The sequence below is a fragment of the Elephas maximus genome, chromosome 12 (genome assembly GCF_024166365.1).
Source record: "Elephas maximus indicus isolate mEleMax1 chromosome 12, mEleMax1 primary haplotype, whole genome shotgun sequence".
NCBI lineage: Eukaryota > Metazoa > Chordata > Mammalia > Proboscidea > Elephantidae > Elephas > Elephas maximus.
Window position 1 is genome coordinate 59,439,531 of NC_064830.1, and position 18,260 is coordinate 59,457,790.

The window sequence follows — 18,260 nt, forward strand, 5'->3', positions numbered from 1 at the left end:
GTTGAAGGGGACTGGACACCAACTCCTGACTTAAACTCTGTATCTAATTTCCAGCCCCCCCCCATAGCTTTAGGGTACACATGGCAGTAGCGATAGTCAAGTTCAGAGGGTCACGTGGGAAACTTGGAGTATGAGCATCAAAGGATGCCTGCAGCCTAAGCCTAAGGGGTGCCAAAGGTTGGAGCCTGAAAAGGTGAACTCATGGTTAAGTACAAGAAATAAGCAGAGGACCAGAAATAAGAGACAAAACCAATGAGGTCAGAAGCTCAATAAATCAGTGTGGAAAGCAAATAGCAAGAAAGAGTGCCAAGTGAAAGCAAAAATATACCAGGTAACCCAACATGTATGATAATTAATTTTCAACAAAGGGGCCAAGATAATTTGATGAGGAAAGAATAATCTTTTCAACAATTGTGCTGGTACAACTGGATACCCGCATGCAAAAAACTGAAGTTGAACCCCTACCTCACCTCACACCATGCACAAAAATAAACTCAAAGTGTTTCATAGATCTACATGTAAGAGATAAAACTAGAAAACTCTTACAACACAGGGGTAAACCTTTATGATCTTGGATTAGACAATGATTTCTTAGATATGACTCCAGAAGCACAAACAGTAAAGGAGATTGATAAAGGTGTTTGTCAACAGCAAAATGGATAAACTGTGGTAATAAAAACATAATGGAATACTATTCCAGAATAAAAAGAAATGAACTATTGAGACATGAAATAACATGGATGAATCTAAAAAAAAAATACTCTATGGTTCTTTTAATGTGAAGTTTTACACCAGGCAAAACTAATGTATGGTTATAGAACTCAGAACAGTATTAGCCTCTTCATTTTGAGGCTTTACAGGAAAGGGGCCTGAGGTACTTTTCTGGGATGATAGAAATTTCATGATTGGTGGTTTGAGTTGTACAAGTTTATACATTCATAAGAACTCATCAAATTACCCACTTAAGATCTGTGAATTTCACTCAAGGTAATTTTACCTTTTTTTTTTAAAGGCACCATCCAAAAAACCAAGCCCACTGCCTTCGATTCCAACTCATAAAAAAAAACTCATAGCGACTCTATATACACAGACTCAAAATATAAATAACAAAGAGGAAAATATTTTTGAACTTGCATCATAAAGAGCTAATATTTCTAATCCATAAAGACCTTTTAAAATTTGAGAAAACTCTGAACACCAAACAGAAAAAAAATGATTAAAATATGGAAGCAAACAGTTCATAGACAAAAGGAATTCAGATAGCCTTAAACAGATGAAATAAACACCAAGATACCATATCTTAACTGACAGATTGGCAAAAATCCAAAAGCTTGACAATACCTTTGGTGGGCACAGTTCTAGGGAAACAGCCGCTCTCATACGTTGTGAATGTGAATGCTGAATGGTACAATCTCTTTGGGGAATTTGCGATAGCTAGCAAAATCATGTACAGATTTATCCTTTGACCCAGGAATTCTACTTCTAAGAATTTACCCCAATTTAGCCTGTCAAAAAGTCAGAATTGTACAAGGCAATTAATTGTGACATTATTTGTAATCTCAAAAGATTGAAAACAACTCTACTTCCATCAGTAGGGTACCTGCTGGTAAGCAACCATACAGTGGAGTACTATGCAGCAATAAAAAGTAATGAGGAGAATCTTCATGTGTTGATACAGAATGATCTCCAGGCTAAATTGTAAGTGAAAAAAAGCAAGATGTAAAACTGTGTTTATATCTATACAGAAATGTAAAGATTAATACAGAATTTGTTTATACTTTCAAAAAGAAACAATACAAAGATAAATTAAAAAGTGATAAAAATGGCTGTTAATGAGAGAATGAAGGAATAGGTTCAGAGGGTAGTGGTGGAAGGAGACTTCTGTGATTGTACATGTAATTTTGATTTTTAAACCATGTGAATTAGTTTCCTATTGTTACTGTAACAACTTGTCACATACTTAGTGCCTTAAAATTATAACAAGTGATTATTTCAGAGTCAAAGTCCAAAATGTGTTTTTCTAGGCTAGAGTCAAGATATCGGCAGAGCTGTGTTCCTTCTGGAAGCTGTAGAGGAGAATCCTTCCCCTTGCCTTCTCCAACTTCCAGAGGATGCCTCCAATCCTTGGCTCATGGCCTCTTCCTCCATCTTTAAAGCCAGCAGTGAAGCATCTTCAAATCTCAATCTTCCCCTTTCCTCCAACTTCTGCTCCTGTACCCATGTCTCCTTCTTTGATTCTGACACCCCTGTCTCCCTCTTATAAGGACTCTTGTGATTACACTGGGCCCACCAGATAATCCAGGATAATCTCCCCACCTCAAGATCTTTAATTTAATCACATCTGCAAAGTCCCTTTTGCCCTGTAACATATTCACAGGTTTCAGGGATTAGGACATGCCCATCTTTGGGAGGTCATTATTCTGCTTACCATATCATGAAAACCTTTGAAAAAGAAAACTATATATATGTAAAAGAAATTATAAAAGCAGTTTTTAAAAATTGAAAACCAGTGGAAACAAATGTTTTCAACTCGGGGGTTTATTCCCACAAAAAAAGAATTACTTCAAATGTCTTTAAAACAAAATGATTTTATTATATATCCATTGTGAGTGATTTTTTTTCCTAAATTTTATTTACATTGTTGTTGAAAATATACATAGCAAAACATACACCAATTCAGCAGTTTCTGCATGTACCATTTAGTGACATTAATTCTTCGAGTTGTTCAACCATTCTTACTCTCCTTTTCTAAATTGTTTCTCCCCCGTTAACATAAACTCACTGGCCCTTAAGTTTCCTATCTAATCTTTTGAGTTGCTGTTGTCAATTTGATCCCATATAGATGGCTCTTAAGACAGCACAATGCTCGAGGCAGGCATTCTTGACTAGTTAAACTACTGTTTGGTCTTAAGAAGACTTCAGGGGATATTTTTGGTTTAAGGTTTAAAGGCTATCTCTGGGGAATAGTTTCAGGGGATTGTGAGTGATATTTTAAGGACGAAAAGAATTACAAAGAAATTTAAAGCTGTGTTTTGTAGCCTTGCTGTTAATAGTAGGATCGGTACTGCTATTTTTGGAACTAATACAAGTATGTTGTTGAGTGCTGTCCAGCTGATTTTTGACTTACAACAAAGCAACCCCATGTCACAGAATAGAAATCCCCCATAGGGTATTATAGGCTGTAGTCTTTATGGGAACAGATTGCCAGATCTTTCTCCTGCAGAGCTTCTGAGTGGGTTCCAACCACCAACCTTTTGGTTAGCAGCGAAGTGTTTAACTATTGTACCAGCAGGGTTCCATAGGGTAAAACAAAACAAACAAACAAAAAAAAAAGAAACAAAAATTTTCAATGTAAGAGAAAAGAGCTACAGATACAATACCAAGATTATAACCATGCCCTACAATCATAAATTTTTGTTAGAATTGTCAGTATGAACTCATCATTCTTCTTTCTTTTAAAATATTTTCTCACCATGTCCACCAAAAAGGCACAAAAGCAGAGACAACCCAGTAGCAATAAACACCTTGGTGCCCAGACTGTGGCTGCTGAATGCCTGTGTGAGGAATTTCTCCTTGGGGACATAGGTGATTTTAGATCTGGGGTAGGAAATGTACAAGACAGGCATGGGGCACTTTGTATGACAGTAAGGAAGCTCTCAATGGATGGGACAGCATCTAAAGGATAAAAGAGTCTACTTGAAAAAGCTTCCACTGGTTAAGATAGGACATTTTGAGTATCAGAAAGTATAATGACTGCAGTGGATTGAAATGTAGAATAGTAATATGTAAAAATCCGTGATTTATAATGATGCTAAAAAATACCTCAGTGTTTGCTATTTCTAGGCCCTCTGCTCATTTCACCCTGGTGCCACCACAGGCCTAAAGGGAGGAGGATGTTCTCAGTGCTCCCACTGCTGCCCCCAGATCATTGCTCTTCCCTCTTGTCTCAGAAGACCCAGCCTCTTTGAAGAGGGAGGTCATCAGACTAAATCAGGTGTTGCTTTATGTTGCAGTCCTCCATTGCTCCTGGGGCTTCCACTCATTCATGGAAGTATTAACTTCTGGCTCACTGTTTTTCTCTCCACTAACAACTCCTGTGACCATCCTTGGTGCTCCAGCTCCTTCGCCTCTCAGTTCCTGACCTCATTCTGATGACCTTTTCCTCCACTCTGCATAGTGACCCCATGTGGCTGTGGGCATCCCTAGGCTTTGGCCCCACCAATCGTTGGACCTGAGAATCTCAGCATCTCATTCTTGTTTTAACTGTTTTTACAGTGTGTGTGTGTGTATATATATATATACCACATTGCCGTTGAATCAATTCCAACTAACAGAGACCTATAGGACAGAGTACAACTGCCCCATAGGGTTTCCAAGGCTATAATCTTTACAGAATCAAACTGCTACATCTTTCTTCCACGGAGTGGCTCAAGGGTTCGAACGACTGACCTTTCAGTTAGCAGCCAGGTGCTTAACCACTGCGCTCCCTCTCTCGCTATCATTCTCTCTTATAAAATTTGCCATTTTAACCGTCCTTTTTTTTTAAGTACACAGCCCAGTGGCATTAAGCACATTCACTGTATTGTGCAACCATCACCACTATACATTTCCAGAAGTTTTCATTACCCCACACAGAAACTCTGTACCTATTTAGCAATAACTCCCCACTATCCCTTTCCCCTGCCCCTAATAACCTTTAATCAACATTTTGTCTCAGTGAGTTTGACTATTCTAGATATTTCATATAAGTGGAATGACACAACATTTATCCTTTTGTGTCTGGCTTCTTTCGCTTAGCGTGGTTCCAAGATTCATCCCTGTTGTAGCATGTAGCAGAACTTCATTCCTTTTTATTGCTAAATAAATTTCTATTGTGTGAATAGAGCACGTCTTGTCTATCCATTCATTTGCTGAAGGACGTATCATAACCGAACACCACTGGGGTTCTTGTCCTGTCTTTTTAGCCGATTGAAATAAGACGGACGCTGATTGCAACGGAAACAGAAAGTGGCAAGTTTATTGTCTGCGCATACAAGGAGCGCGTGGGGTCTAGTGACCTTAAGGCCACGTGCTCGCTGACTAAGGGGGCTGGGGAGCTTTTTCTTTCCAGTGGCGTCAGGTGGTTGGGTTTGGTACCTGGAATTTTCTGCCTTTAGCCCTCCCATGCCTATATTTGGGGGTGGGCGGGGGGGGGGTCTGTTGAAGGACGTGATTTCAATCTGTGCATGCTTCAGGGTGTAACTAGGGCTAGTCAGTGGACGGAGCCACTCCCTGCTGCGACTTCCTGCTCAAAACAAGCTTGTGGTTAGCAAGACAAAGTGGGGGGAAGGGGTGTTGATTGGAGTTTTCAATACGGCTGAGCAGCCTATTTCAATATGGGTTGTTTCCTGCTTTTGGCTGTTGTGAATAATGCTGCAATGAACGTTGGTGTATAAGAACCTGTTTGAGTCCCTGCTGTAAATTCTTGGGGGTATACACCTAGGAGTGAAATTGCTGGGTCATATGGCAGAGGGTGAGCAAAAAAGAAGACCCTCAGCGAGATGGATTGACACAGTGGCTGCAACAATGAGCTTAAGCATATCTACTATGGTGAGGATGGCACAGGACCAGGAAGAGTTTTGTTCTGGTGTACATGAGGCAGCTATGAGTTGAAACTGACTTGATGGCACCTAAAAAAAAAAAAAAAAACAAAAAACATGAAAATTCTGTTTAACTTTTTGAGGAATTGTCAAACCATTTTCCCCAGCGACTGCGGTATTTTACAATTTCACCAGCAATGCACAAGCATTCCAATTTCTGTGTATCCTCACCAACAATTGCTATTTTTCTTTCTTGTTTTTTATAACCATCTTAGTGGGTATGAAGTGACATTGTGGTTTTGATTTGCATGTTCCTGATGACTAATAACGTTGAGCATTTTTTCAGGTGCTTATTGGCCATTTGTATATCTTCTTTGGAGGAATGTCTGTTCAAGTCCTTTGCCAATTTTTTAACTGGATTTTTTGTCTTTTTGTTGTCAAATTGTAGGAGTTCTTTGTATATTCTGGATATTAAACCCTTATCAGATATGTAATTTGCAAATATTTTCTCCCTTTCTGTAGGTTGCCTTTTCACTTTCTTGATACTATCATTTGATGCACAGACATTTTTAATTCTGATGAAGTTCAATTTATGTATTTTTCTCTTGTTTCTCGTGCTTTTGTTGAGGACTGGTTCATATTTTAAGTCCCACAACTCTTCTTTCAATAGTGAAAGTTCAACTATAGAAGGAATTTCTTAGAAAATGTCTTCCCTTCTGAAATGCTGTGATACATGCAGAGACACCTTCTTTATTGTGGCAGGGAGTGAGGTTTATGCTGTGGATCTTCATACATTATTTGTGAATCTCTTTTTGTGTCTCCTTCTGAACTCGTAGCCCAAGTTGCAACTGCTACAGGCGGTGTCACATTCTTCTTCACCTACCTCCCGTACCTGTACATCACTTTCAGCTACACGCAGAGGAGTCACCTCCAGAAGATTGCCTGTTGTCTCTTCTCAAATGTTGCCATGGCCTTGGGAATCCGATTCATATCCTTGTCAGAGGCAAAAGGTGAGCTTGCTCCTTCCCAAATGCTCTCTAATCCTCCTCAATGCCTCACCTTGGCCACAGGCCACAATGGCCTTCATTTTCAAATAAAAACAACTGGCACATCCCTGAAACTGTTGCCCTGAGATAATCTTTAAACCTGAAACCAAAAATATTCCCTGAAGTCTCTTAAAGCCAAACAACAGTTTAGCTTAACTGATATAAAGAATGTCTCCCTTGAGCATTATGCTCTTTTAAGAGCTATCTATATGGGACAAATTGACAACAGCGACTCAAAAGATTCGATAGAAACTTGAGAGGAAGTGAGTTTATGTTAATGAGGGAGGAAGAACTCAGAGAAGGAGGGTGGGAATGTTTGCACAACTTGGAGAATGTAATCAGTGTCATTGAATTGTACATGTAGAAATTGTTGAGTTGGTGTATGTTTTGCTATGCATACACTCTACAACAACAACAAAATAAATAACTAAAAAATTGGCGCATTTCAATCTGTGTTTTGAGCATTTACAATATACTTATAACTATGGTAGGTACAGGAACCCTGGTGGCAGAGTGGTTAAAGTGCTCAGCTGCTAACCAAAATATCTGCCGTTCAAACCCACCGGCTGCTCTGTGAAAGATGTAGCAATCTGCTTCCATACAGATTTACAGCCTTGGAAACCCTATGGGGCAGTTCTACTCTGTCCTACAGTGTCGTTATGAGTCAGAATCGACTCGACAGTAGTGGCTTTGTTTTGGTTTTGTTTATGGTAGGTAATGTGTGGGATACTAGAGAAATATAGGATGTGATCCTTGCCATCACACAGCTTGCAACATAGCTGGGGACACAGAACTAAAACATATCAACCAATTAGGAAATGAGCCCTGGTGGTTCAGTGGTTAAGAGCTACAGTGAGCTATGGCTGCTAACCAAAAGATCAGCAGTTTGAGTCCACCAGCCATTCCTTGGAAACCCTACAGGGCAGTTCTACTCTGTCCTGTAAAGTCACTATGTGTTGGAATTGACTCGTCGGCAATGGGTTTGGTTTGGTTTGTATATAATTATGTAGATAAAAAATACATAGATATTTTATTATGATTATGATTGATCATAAGTTCAGATAATAGAACTTAGCAGATAACATAGTACTTTTACTAATAAGCTTCACTAGAGCTTGTTAGAAATGCAGAATCTCAGGCCCCACCCAGATTCTAAATTGGAATCCTCAAGTTTTTAAAATAATATTTTCTTGTGCTTTCAGTGAAAGTTTACATGGCAAATTCGGTTCCCATTTAACAATTTCTACACAATTTGTTCATGACATGGGTTACATTCTATGCAATATGTCAACATTATCATTATTTCTGTTCTGGTTGTTCAGTTTCCAGTAATCTAATTTCCCTGTTCCCTCACCTTTTCATCTTTGCTTTAGAGTAAGCATTTACCATTTGGTCTAATATAATAGAATCTGCATTTTAACAAAATCTTCAGGTGACTCGTAAGAGCGTTAAAGTTGAGGCGATTTAATCTGTCTGCTCACCAGTCACTGATTTCCATCTCCTAAATTCCACCAGAGGAGCCCTGGAGGTGCAGCAGTTAAGTGCTCAGTGGCTAACTGAAAGGTTGGTGGTTCAAACCCACCCAGCAGCTCCAAGGGAGAAAGACCTGACGAACTACTTCCATAAAGATTACAGCCTAGAAAACCCTATGAGGCAGTTATATTCTGTAACATGGGGTGGCTATGAGTTGAAAATCAACTCAATGGCACCCAGCAAGTCCTACCATGGCAGCACCAGATCTCAGATATCTCAGATGCTTGAAATAAAAAGTGTGGCCAACTTTTATTCAGATCAGACACTTTGGCATCGCTTAGGGTCCATATTTCCAGGAATTGATCCCAACGCTCCTTCAGTTGTTGTTGTTGTTGTTAGGTGCTGTCGAGTCAGTTTGGACTTATAGTGACCCTATGTACGAACACTGCTCAGTCCTGTGCCATCTTATGCTTGAGCCCATTGTTGCAGCCACTGTGTCAGTCCATTTTGTTGAGGGTCTTCCTCTTTTTTGCTCACCCTCTACTTTACCAAGTGTGATGTCCTTCTCCAAGGACTGGCCCCTCCTAATAACATGTCCAAAGTATGTGAGGTGAAGTCTGGCCATTCTCGCTTCTAACGAACATACTGGGTGTACTTCCTCCAAGACAGATTTGTTCTTTCTTCTGACAGTCCATGGTATATTCAATATTCTTTGCTAACACCATAATTCAAAGGCATCATTTCATCTTCAATCTTACTTATTCATTGTCCAGCTTTTGAGGCATATGAGGTGATTGAAAATACTGTAGCATGGGTCAGAGGCACCTTAGTCCTCAAGGTGACATTTTTGCTTTTCAACAGTTTAAAGAGGTCTTTTGCAGCAAATTTGCTCAATGCAATATGCAGTTTGGTTTCTTGACTGCTACTTCCATGGGCATTGATTGTGGATCCAAATAAAATGAAATCCTTGACAACTTCAATATTTTCTCTCTTTATCATGATGTTGCTTATTGGTCCAGTTGTGAGGATTTTTATTTTCTTCATGTTGAGGTGCAATCCATACTGAAGGCTGTAGTCTTTGATCTTCATCATTAAGTGCTTCAAGTCCTCTTCACTGTCTGGAAGCAAGGTTGTGTCATCTGCATATCACAGGATGTTAATGAGTCTCCCTCCAAACCAGATGCTGTGTTCTTCTTGATATAGTGTTGATTCTTGGGTTATCTGCTCAGCATAGAGATTGAATAAATATTGTGAAAGGTATAGCCCTGATGCTTACCTTTCCTGATTTTAAACCACACAGTATCCCCTTGTTCTATTCGAATGACCGCCTCTTGGTCTGTGTACAAGTTTCTCATAAGCACAATTAAGTGCTCTGGAATTCCCACTCTTTGTAATGTTATCCATATTTGTTATGATCCACAGAGTCAAATGCCTTTGGATAGTCAATAAAATACAGATAAACATCTTGCTAGTATTCTGTGCTTGCAGCCAAGATCTATCTGACGTCAGTAATGATATCCTTTATTCCACGTCCTCTTCTGAATCTGGCTTGAATTTCTGGCAGTTCCCTGTCACAGCACTGCTGCAACAGTTTTTGAATGATCTTCAGCAAAATTTTACTTGCATGTGATATTAATGATATTGTTCGATAATTTCTGCATTCTGTTGGATCATCTTTCTTTGGAATGGGCACAAATACAGATCTCTTCCAGTCAGTTAACCAGGTACCTGTCTTCTGAATTATAGACGAGTACCTCCAGTGCTGCATCTATTTGTTGAAACTTTTCAATTGGTATTCCATCAGTTCCTGGAGCTTGATTTTCACCGATGCCTTCAGTGCAGCTTAGACTTCTTCTTTTAGTACCATCGGTTCTTGTTCATATGCTGCCTCCTGAAACGTTTAAATATCAACAAATTATTTTTGGTATAGTGACTCTGTGTATTTCTTCCATCTTCTTTTGATGCTTTCCTGTGTCATTCAATATTTTGTCCGTAGAATCCTCCAATATTGCAAAACAAGGCGTGAATTTTTCTTCCGTTCTTTCAGCTTGAGAAATGCTGAGCATGTTCTTCCCTTTTGGTTTTCTAACCCCAGGTCTTTGCACGTTTCATCGTAATACTTTATTCTGTCTTCTTGTGTTGCCCTCTGAAATTTTCTGTTCAGATCTTTTACTTCATCATTTCTTCCATTCGCTTTGGCTGCTCTACATTCTAGAGCAGGTTTCAGAGCTTCTTCTGACATCCATTTTGGTCTTTTCTTTCTTTCCTGTCTTTTTAATGACCTTTTGCTTTCTTCATATCTGATGTCCTTGATGCCATTCCACAGACTGTCTAGTCTTTGGTCTCTAAATTCAGGTGGGGTGTACCCAAGATTGTACTTTAGCTCTTGTGGATTTAATTTTCTTCAGCTCCAAGTTGAACTTGCATGTGAGCAATTGATGATCAATTCCACAGTGGGCCCTTGGCCTTGTTCTGACTGATGATATTGAGCTTCTCCATCATCTCTTTCCACAGATGTCGTCGATTTGATACCTGTGTATTCCATCCAGCCATTTATGTTGTTGAAAAACAGTATTTGCAAATGAATAAATCGTTAGTCTTACAAAATTCTGTCATGCAATCTCTGGTATCATTTCTATCACCAAGGCCATATTTTCTAACTACCAATCCTTCTTTATTTCTTTTGCATTCCAAACACCAATAATTATTAATCCATCTTGATTGCATGTTTGATCAACTTCAGACTGCAGAAGTTGGTAAAAATCTTCAATTTCTTCAACTTTGGCCTTAGTGGTTGGTATGTAAATTTGAATAATAATTGTATTAACCAGACTTCCTTGTAGGTATATGGATATTATCCTATCACTGTCAGTGCTGTACTTCAGGACAGATTTTGAAATGTTCTTTTTGATGATGAATGTGAAGCCGCTCCTCTTCAATTTGTCATTCTTGGCACAGTAGACCATATCCTTTTTCAATGCTTTCTTTATTCATGGAATAAGCACATACTGAGTGTCTTCTGCTCTGCAGTCTACTTCCATAAAGATTAGGGCTTTGAAAACCCATTGTGGCAGCTCTATACTATCCTGTAGGTTCACTGTGAGTCAAAAGAGACTCGACACCCACAGGTTTGGTTTTTGTTTCTGAGTGTCTGCTGCACCAGAGGCCCTGTGCCTGATGTTGGAGATAGTTATAGTCCCTGGCCCCAGTTGGCCCACAGTGGGAGAGCAGTAAGTGAGCAGATTCACAATGTGATGCAGGAAGTTCTGCCATCATAGTGCAGGCAGGCACCCTGATGCAATGGCTGGGCATCTCATCTAGACAGGGGAGGTGGGCATGCATACTTCCTGGATGAGGAGATAGTGGCACTGGCCTTTGAAGTTAGAATTGGCCAAGCACAGAAGGTGGGAGAGCTTTCAGGCTGCATGTGCAGAAATGCGGAGATGAGGCTCAGATCCCCAAGCTTCTTACGTCTTGGTGCCAATGAAACTACTGCCACATTTTGGCAATAAGGAAAATCTTTTCTCACATGGGAGAAACGAACAACTCTCTCCTTCCCCTTTCTGTGCCCAGTGTTTGTCCCTAAATGCCTAGACACTGCATCAGGGTGTCCAGTTGTGTAGTTAGCCTAGTTTCTGACTGCTCGATTGGGAAGTTCAGGTAACTCTTCTCTGCCTTGGATGTATGTGATAGGCTTAGTAATTTTTCCTTCCATTTTAACAGGTGTAGGCCTGCAATGGAGGAACATAGGCGGTATAAATGGAGACTTTAATTTCGCTCAAGTGCTGCTGATGCTACTGTTTGACTCTTTCTTATATGGCTTAGTGGCCTGGTACTTGGAGTCCGCCTTCCCAGGGGCGAATGGTATACCCAAGCCCTGGTACTTCTTTGTCATGGTGAGTTCCAGTGCTGGTGTTTTTCAGATTGGCCTTAGAATTCTTGTTTGTCATCGGCAGTCTTACCCTCCTTAGTGGTGTCCTGATTGAAATCTCAAACTCCAGGAATGCTTTAACCTGGATTCACCTGAAACCCTGTGGTTCCCAGTGGGGTGTTACTAAAGTCATTTTCAGTTTCATTGCCAAGTTCCTGGCAGAGTCCCTCCCAGGGTGTCTGCAGGTGTCTCCCATGTGCCCGCTCAAGGGTCAGGCCCATATACCCCAACCGCTGACACCACCCACTGTGCCAGAGCACCAGGACTTCACTTCCTCTTTCCCCACTGAGCAGCACTGTATTGGGATAGTCCTGAGAGGAGGCCTCTGTGAGCCCAGCAAGTGGCCAGAGACAGCCTGCACTGACAGCCTGTGTGACTTCCGAGGAGCACTTCTCTCCTGTGATGACTAAGCTTTCCTGTAGAGTCAGGCTCGTCATCCCTGACTCAGTCCTTACTCAGCCTCTGCTGTGCCTGCCCCCACAGGTCCTCAGCTCCCACCCCTGCCCCTCTTGACCCCTCATTGGACTTTGAAAACGTGGGTAGGTTGCTGCTCCAGCATGTCCTCAGCCCGTAGGAACACTGACTGCTGACACCATGGCGACTCCAGGCACCAGGAACATCCTGTGTAGCTCCATCCTTGGGGCCGTGGGCTATATGGGAGTCCATGAAAAAATTACTTAACTTTTCCAGGCACCATTAAATGATCCAACAAAGAAACTGGGGAAAAGGAACTTTTTAAAATGTTTTTATTTTGTTGTTGTTGAGAATATGCACAGCAAAACATACACCAATTCAACAATTTCTGCATGTACAATTGAGTGCAATTGATTACATTCTTCGAGTTGCGCAAACCATTCTCACCTTCCTTCTCTGAGTTGTTCTTCCACCATTAACATAAACTTACTGCCCATGTTTCCAAACTAATGTTTTGAGTTGCTGTTGTCAGTTTGATTCCATATAGATAGTTCTTAAAAGAGCATAATGCTCAAGGCAGACATTCTTTACTAGTTAAACTAGATTATTATTTGGTTTTAAGAAGACTTCAGGGGAAAGTTTTGGTTGAAGGTTTAAAGATTATCTCAGGGCAATAGTTTCAGGGTTTCATCCAGCCTCAGCAGCACCAGAAAGTCTGGAATGCATGAGAAAAAGGAATTTAATTTAACAAAATATTTATTTTCCAGAAAAAGAGAGTCAGTTCACACAAATGTATTAATGTATAAGTTCACTTCCTCTCCAGCCCTCCTACTGGCAAGGAAAACCCATACCTCCTACTCACTCAATGCTGCAAATCAAGGATTCCAAGGAAGCTCTGAAGGGCGTGTTTATTCAAGAAGAGCCCATTGGTTTGATGAAAGGCATTGAAATCCAGCATCTCTACAAGGTATCCACTCCCAAACCTCCTCCTGGAGAACTTAAGGAATAGTTCACACAAGCTTCTGTTTTATTCTGACCATGGGTCCATGGTATATTTTGTGATGAATTTTAATTCCCCTCTGCAATGCTATCCTAAAGTTAGGAATACAGTGTTAAAATGCCATTTCCTGTTATAAAGTAAAATGGCTGGATGGAGGGTATAGGTGGCCTGCCAGAGAATGGTCTCCTCCCAATGCCACCCCCATCCCTGGGACACACTGGAACTCAGGCCTCTGACAGCCAAATTTGTTCGGCAGCATTTTTGGGTAGCCAAAAGCCAGCTTTCACTGTTGGCTTCCAAGCACCAACATCAAGGCACTTGTCTTGTCACCGGGTTCGCACAGCCCTGTGTGAATTAAGGGCAGATCTTCCGTGTCTGACCCAAGGCCTCCCATCCTGGGGTGTCTGGTGGGGAGCTGCTTGTCCCAGAATGTCCCACAGAGCACTGCTGTTCGTTCATTTGTTTGTTTGAACATCTTCCATGGAGCAGAAACTCACACTTGAGGTCCTGCTATCCTCCGCGTATGGGAAAGCAGGGAGCACATGGGAGCCCAGGGCACCCGTAGGCTGGGGGTCAACTCTCGCCCTCCACTGACTGTATAGCACTTAGAAATGTTTGAGTCTTTTCTCAGTTTCCCCACTTGAACTAGTTCCATCAAGGCGATTCCCACTCATGGTGACCATATGTGTGCAGAGTAGAACTGCTCCACAGGGTTTTCCTGGCTGTAATCGTCACTGAAGCAGATTGCCAGGCCTGTATTCCGAGGTACCTCAAACTGCCAGCCTTTTGGTTAGTAGTCAAGTGCTTAAAGATTTGCACCACCCAGCACTCCTCCCCCAAATTATTGAGGCTTAAATAAGTAGGGCCATCACTCATCTGTCCATTTGCTGTGCTGTGGCTGTTTGCGTGTTGCTGTGTGCTGAAAGCTATGCCACTGGTATTTCAAATACTAGCAGGCTCACCCATGGTGGACACTTTCAGTGAAGCTTCCAGATTAAGGCTAGGAAGAAGGACCTGTCTACTTCTGAAAAAACTGGCCACTGAACACCTTATGAATAGCAGCGCAATATTGTCTGGTATAGTGCCAGAAGATGAGCCCCTCAGATTGGAAGGCACTCAAAATATGACTGGGGAAGAGCTGCTTCCTCAAAGTAGAGTCAACCTTAATGATGTGGATGGTGTCAAGCTTTCGTGACCTTCGTTTGCTGTTGTGGCACGACTCAAAATGAGAAGAAACAGTTACAAAACCATTAATAATTGGAACGTGGAATGTACGAAGTATGAATCTAGGAAAATTGGAAGTCACCAAAAATGAGATGGAGCACATAAAGATAGACATCTTAAGCATTAAAAAAAAAAAAAAGGCATTAGTGAGCTGAAATAGACCAGTATTGGCCATTTTGAATCAGACGATCATATGGTATACTATGCTGGGTATCATGGATTGAATTATGTCCCCCCAAAAATGTGTTATCAACTTGGTTAGGCCATGATTCCCAGTATTGTGTGGTTGTCCTCCATTTTGTGATTGTAATTTTATGTTGAGAGGATTAGGGTGGGATTGTAACACCACCCTTACTCAGGTCACCTCCCTGATCCAAGGTAAAGGGAGTTTCCCCGGGGTGTGGCCTGCACCAACTTTTATCTCTCAAGAGATGAAAGGGAAGAAAGCAAAGAGGTGGGGACCTCATACCACCAAGAATGCAGCACCAGGAGCAGAGCGTGTTCTTTAGACTGGGGTCCCTGTGCCTGAGAAGTTCCTCGACCACGGGAAGATTGAAGACAAGGACCTTCTTCCAGAGCTGACAGAGAGAAAAAGCCTTCCCCTGGAGCTGACATCTTGGCTTTGGACTTTTAGCTTACTTTACCATGAGGAAATAAATTTCTCTTTGTTAAAGCCATCCACTTATGGCATTTCTGTTATGGCCAGTCTAGATAACTAGACACTGGGAATGACAAATTGAAGAGGAATGACATTGTGTTCATCTTCAAAAAGAACATTTCAAGAGACCAGACTTACTGGCCTGACAAAGATTGGAGAAATCTGAGTGTATGGCCTTCGAACACCCCGTTAGCTCAGTAATGAAGTCACTCCCCAGGTCCACCCTTCAGCCAAAGATTAGACAGACCCAAAGAACAAAACGAGACTAAAGGGGCACACCAGCCCAGGGGCAAGGACGAGAAGGCAGGAGGGGACAGGAAAGCTGGTGATAGGAACCCAAGGTCGAGAAGGGAGAGTGTTGACAGGTTGTGGCATTGTTAACCATTGTCATAAAACTACATGTATACTAACTGTTTAATGAGAAACTAGTTTGCTCTGTAAACCTTCATCTAAAGTACAGTAAAAAAAAAAGAATATTTTGAGATCTATCCTGAAGTACAACACTGTCAGTGATAGGATAATACCCATACGCCTACAAGGAAGACCAGTGAATATGACTATTATTCAAAATGTGCGCCAACCACTAAGGCCAAAGATGAAGAGATTGAAGATTTTTGCCAACTTCTGCAGTCTAAAATTGATCGAACAAGCAATCAAAATGCATTGATAATTACTGGAGATTGAAATTTGAAAGTTGGAAACAAAGAAGGATCAGTGGTTGGAAAATATGGCCCCGGAGACAGAAATGACACCAGAGATCACATGATAGAATTTTGCAAGACCAACGACTTACTCACTGCAAACACTGTTTTTCAACAACATAAACGGCAACTATACACGGGGGCCTCTCCAGATGAAATACGCAGGAATAGTATCAACTATATCTGTGGAAAGAGAGGTTGGTAAAGGTCAATATCATCAGAACAAGACCAAGGACCAAGTGTGGAACAGACCATCAGTTGCTCATATTCAGGTTCAAGATGAAGCTGAAAAAAATTGGAACAAGTCCAAGAAGTCGATCCTTTATCGAACAATATCATTAATATCACACACATGTAAAATTTTGCTGAAGATCATTCAAAAGTGATTGCAGCAGTACATTGACAGGGAACCACCAGAAATTCAAGCCAGATTCAGAAGAGGACTTGGAACGAGGGATGTGTTGATGTCAGATAGATCATGGCTGAAAGCAAAGAACATCAGAAAGATGTTTACCTGTGTTTTATTGACTATGCAAAGGCATTTGACTGTGTGGATGATAACAAATTACATATAACATTGTAAAGAGTTGGAATTCCAGAACACTCCATTGTGCTCATGGAGGACCTGTACATAGACCAAGAGGCAGTTTTTCAAACAGAACAAGGGAGTACTGTGTGGTTTTAAGTCAGGAAAGGTGTGCGTCAGGGTTGTATCCTTTTGCTACACTTATTCATTCTGTACGCTAAACAAATAATCTGAGAAGCTGGACTATATGAAGAAGAATGTGGCATCAGGATTGGAGGGAGACTCATTAACGACCTGCAATATGCAGACGACACAATCTTGCTTGCTGAAAGTGAAGAGGACTTGAAACACTCACTGATGAAGATCAAAGACTACAGCCTTCGATATGGATTGCTCCTCAACATAATGAAAACAAAAATCCTCACAACTGGACCAATAAGCAACATCATGATAAAAGGAGAAAATATTGACGTTGTCAAGACTTTCATTTTACTTATATCTGCAATCATTGCCTATGGAAGCAGAAGTCAAAAAATCACATGACGTATTGCATTGAGCAAATCTGCTGCAAAGGACCTCTTTCAAGTGTTGAAAAACAAAGACATCACTTTGAGGGCTAAGGTGCACCTGACCCAAGCCATGGTGTTTTCAGTTGCCTCACATGACTGAAAAAGATGGACAATTAGTAAGGAAGACTGGAGAAGAATTGATGCCTTTGAATTAAGGTATTGGTGAAGAGTATTGAATAGACTGCCAGAAAAATGAACAAATCTGTCTTGGAAGAAGTACAGCCAGAATGGTCCTTAGAAGCAAGGATGGCAAAGCTTCGTCTCATGTACTTTGGACATGTTATCAGGAGGGATCAGTTCCTGGAGAAGGACATCATGCTTGGTAAAGTAGAGGGTGAGGGAAAAAGAAGAAGACCTTCAACGAGATGGATTGACACAGTGGCTGCAACAATGGGCTCAAGCATAGTGATTATGAGGATGGTGCAGGACCGGGCAGAGTTTTGTTCTCTTCTACATGGGGTCACTATGAATTGGAACTGACTTGACAGCACCTAACAACAACAATAAGTAGGAAGGAGCCCTGGTGTCGAAGGATTCCTGGTGGCACAGTGTTAAAGCGCTCAGCTGCTAACCAAAAGGTTGGCAGTTTGAACCCATCAGCCGCTACTTGGGGAAGCCCTATGGGGCAGCTCTATTCTGTCCTATAGGGTCGCTATGAGTCAGGATCAAGTGGATGACAATGGGCTAGCCACTCCACAGGAGAAAGATTTGGCGTTCTGCTTATGTAAAGACTGCTGGAAACCCTATGAGGCAATTCTACCCTGTGCTATAGGATCATTATGAGTTGGAATCGACTGGACTGCAGTGGATTTTAGGTTGAAAATAAGTAGGAATTTCGTTTTCTTTTTTCATTTAACAAGAAATCTCCACGCAGATGGTTGCTGGCCTGATTTCAGCTGCTCGACAAAGACAGCCCAGATCATGGCTTTGTCTGTTTTTGTTTTTTCCCTGACAGATTGGCCTTTCTGACAGATTGGCTTTTGTTGGTACTCACCACTTCATGGTTGCAAGATACCTGCCGCGGCTGTCTACGGGAAAAGACAAGGCCAAGGGCTAAAGGCTTCCTTTTGGCTAGGCTTTGTCCTCCTGCCCTTCGCCATTCATCTTTCCTTCCTTTCTTCTTTACATTTCTCCTCCCT

General features: G+C 41.3%; 1 protein-coding gene across 1 annotated transcript in view; it reads left to right on the forward strand.

Annotated features, from left to right (window-relative positions):
• Positions 1–18,260, forward strand: part of LOC126087063 (ATP-binding cassette sub-family A member 17-like) — a 99,686-nt gene that overhangs the window by 30,323 nt on the left and 51,103 nt on the right. The window contains exons 8-10 of the mRNA XM_049904040.1: positions 6,416–6,589; positions 11,822–11,994; positions 13,267–13,410. Of these exons, the coding sequence (XP_049759997.1) occupies positions 6,416–6,589; positions 11,822–11,994; positions 13,267–13,410 (491 nt within the window). The remainder of the gene's footprint in view (positions 1–6,415; positions 6,590–11,821; positions 11,995–13,266; positions 13,411–18,260) is intronic.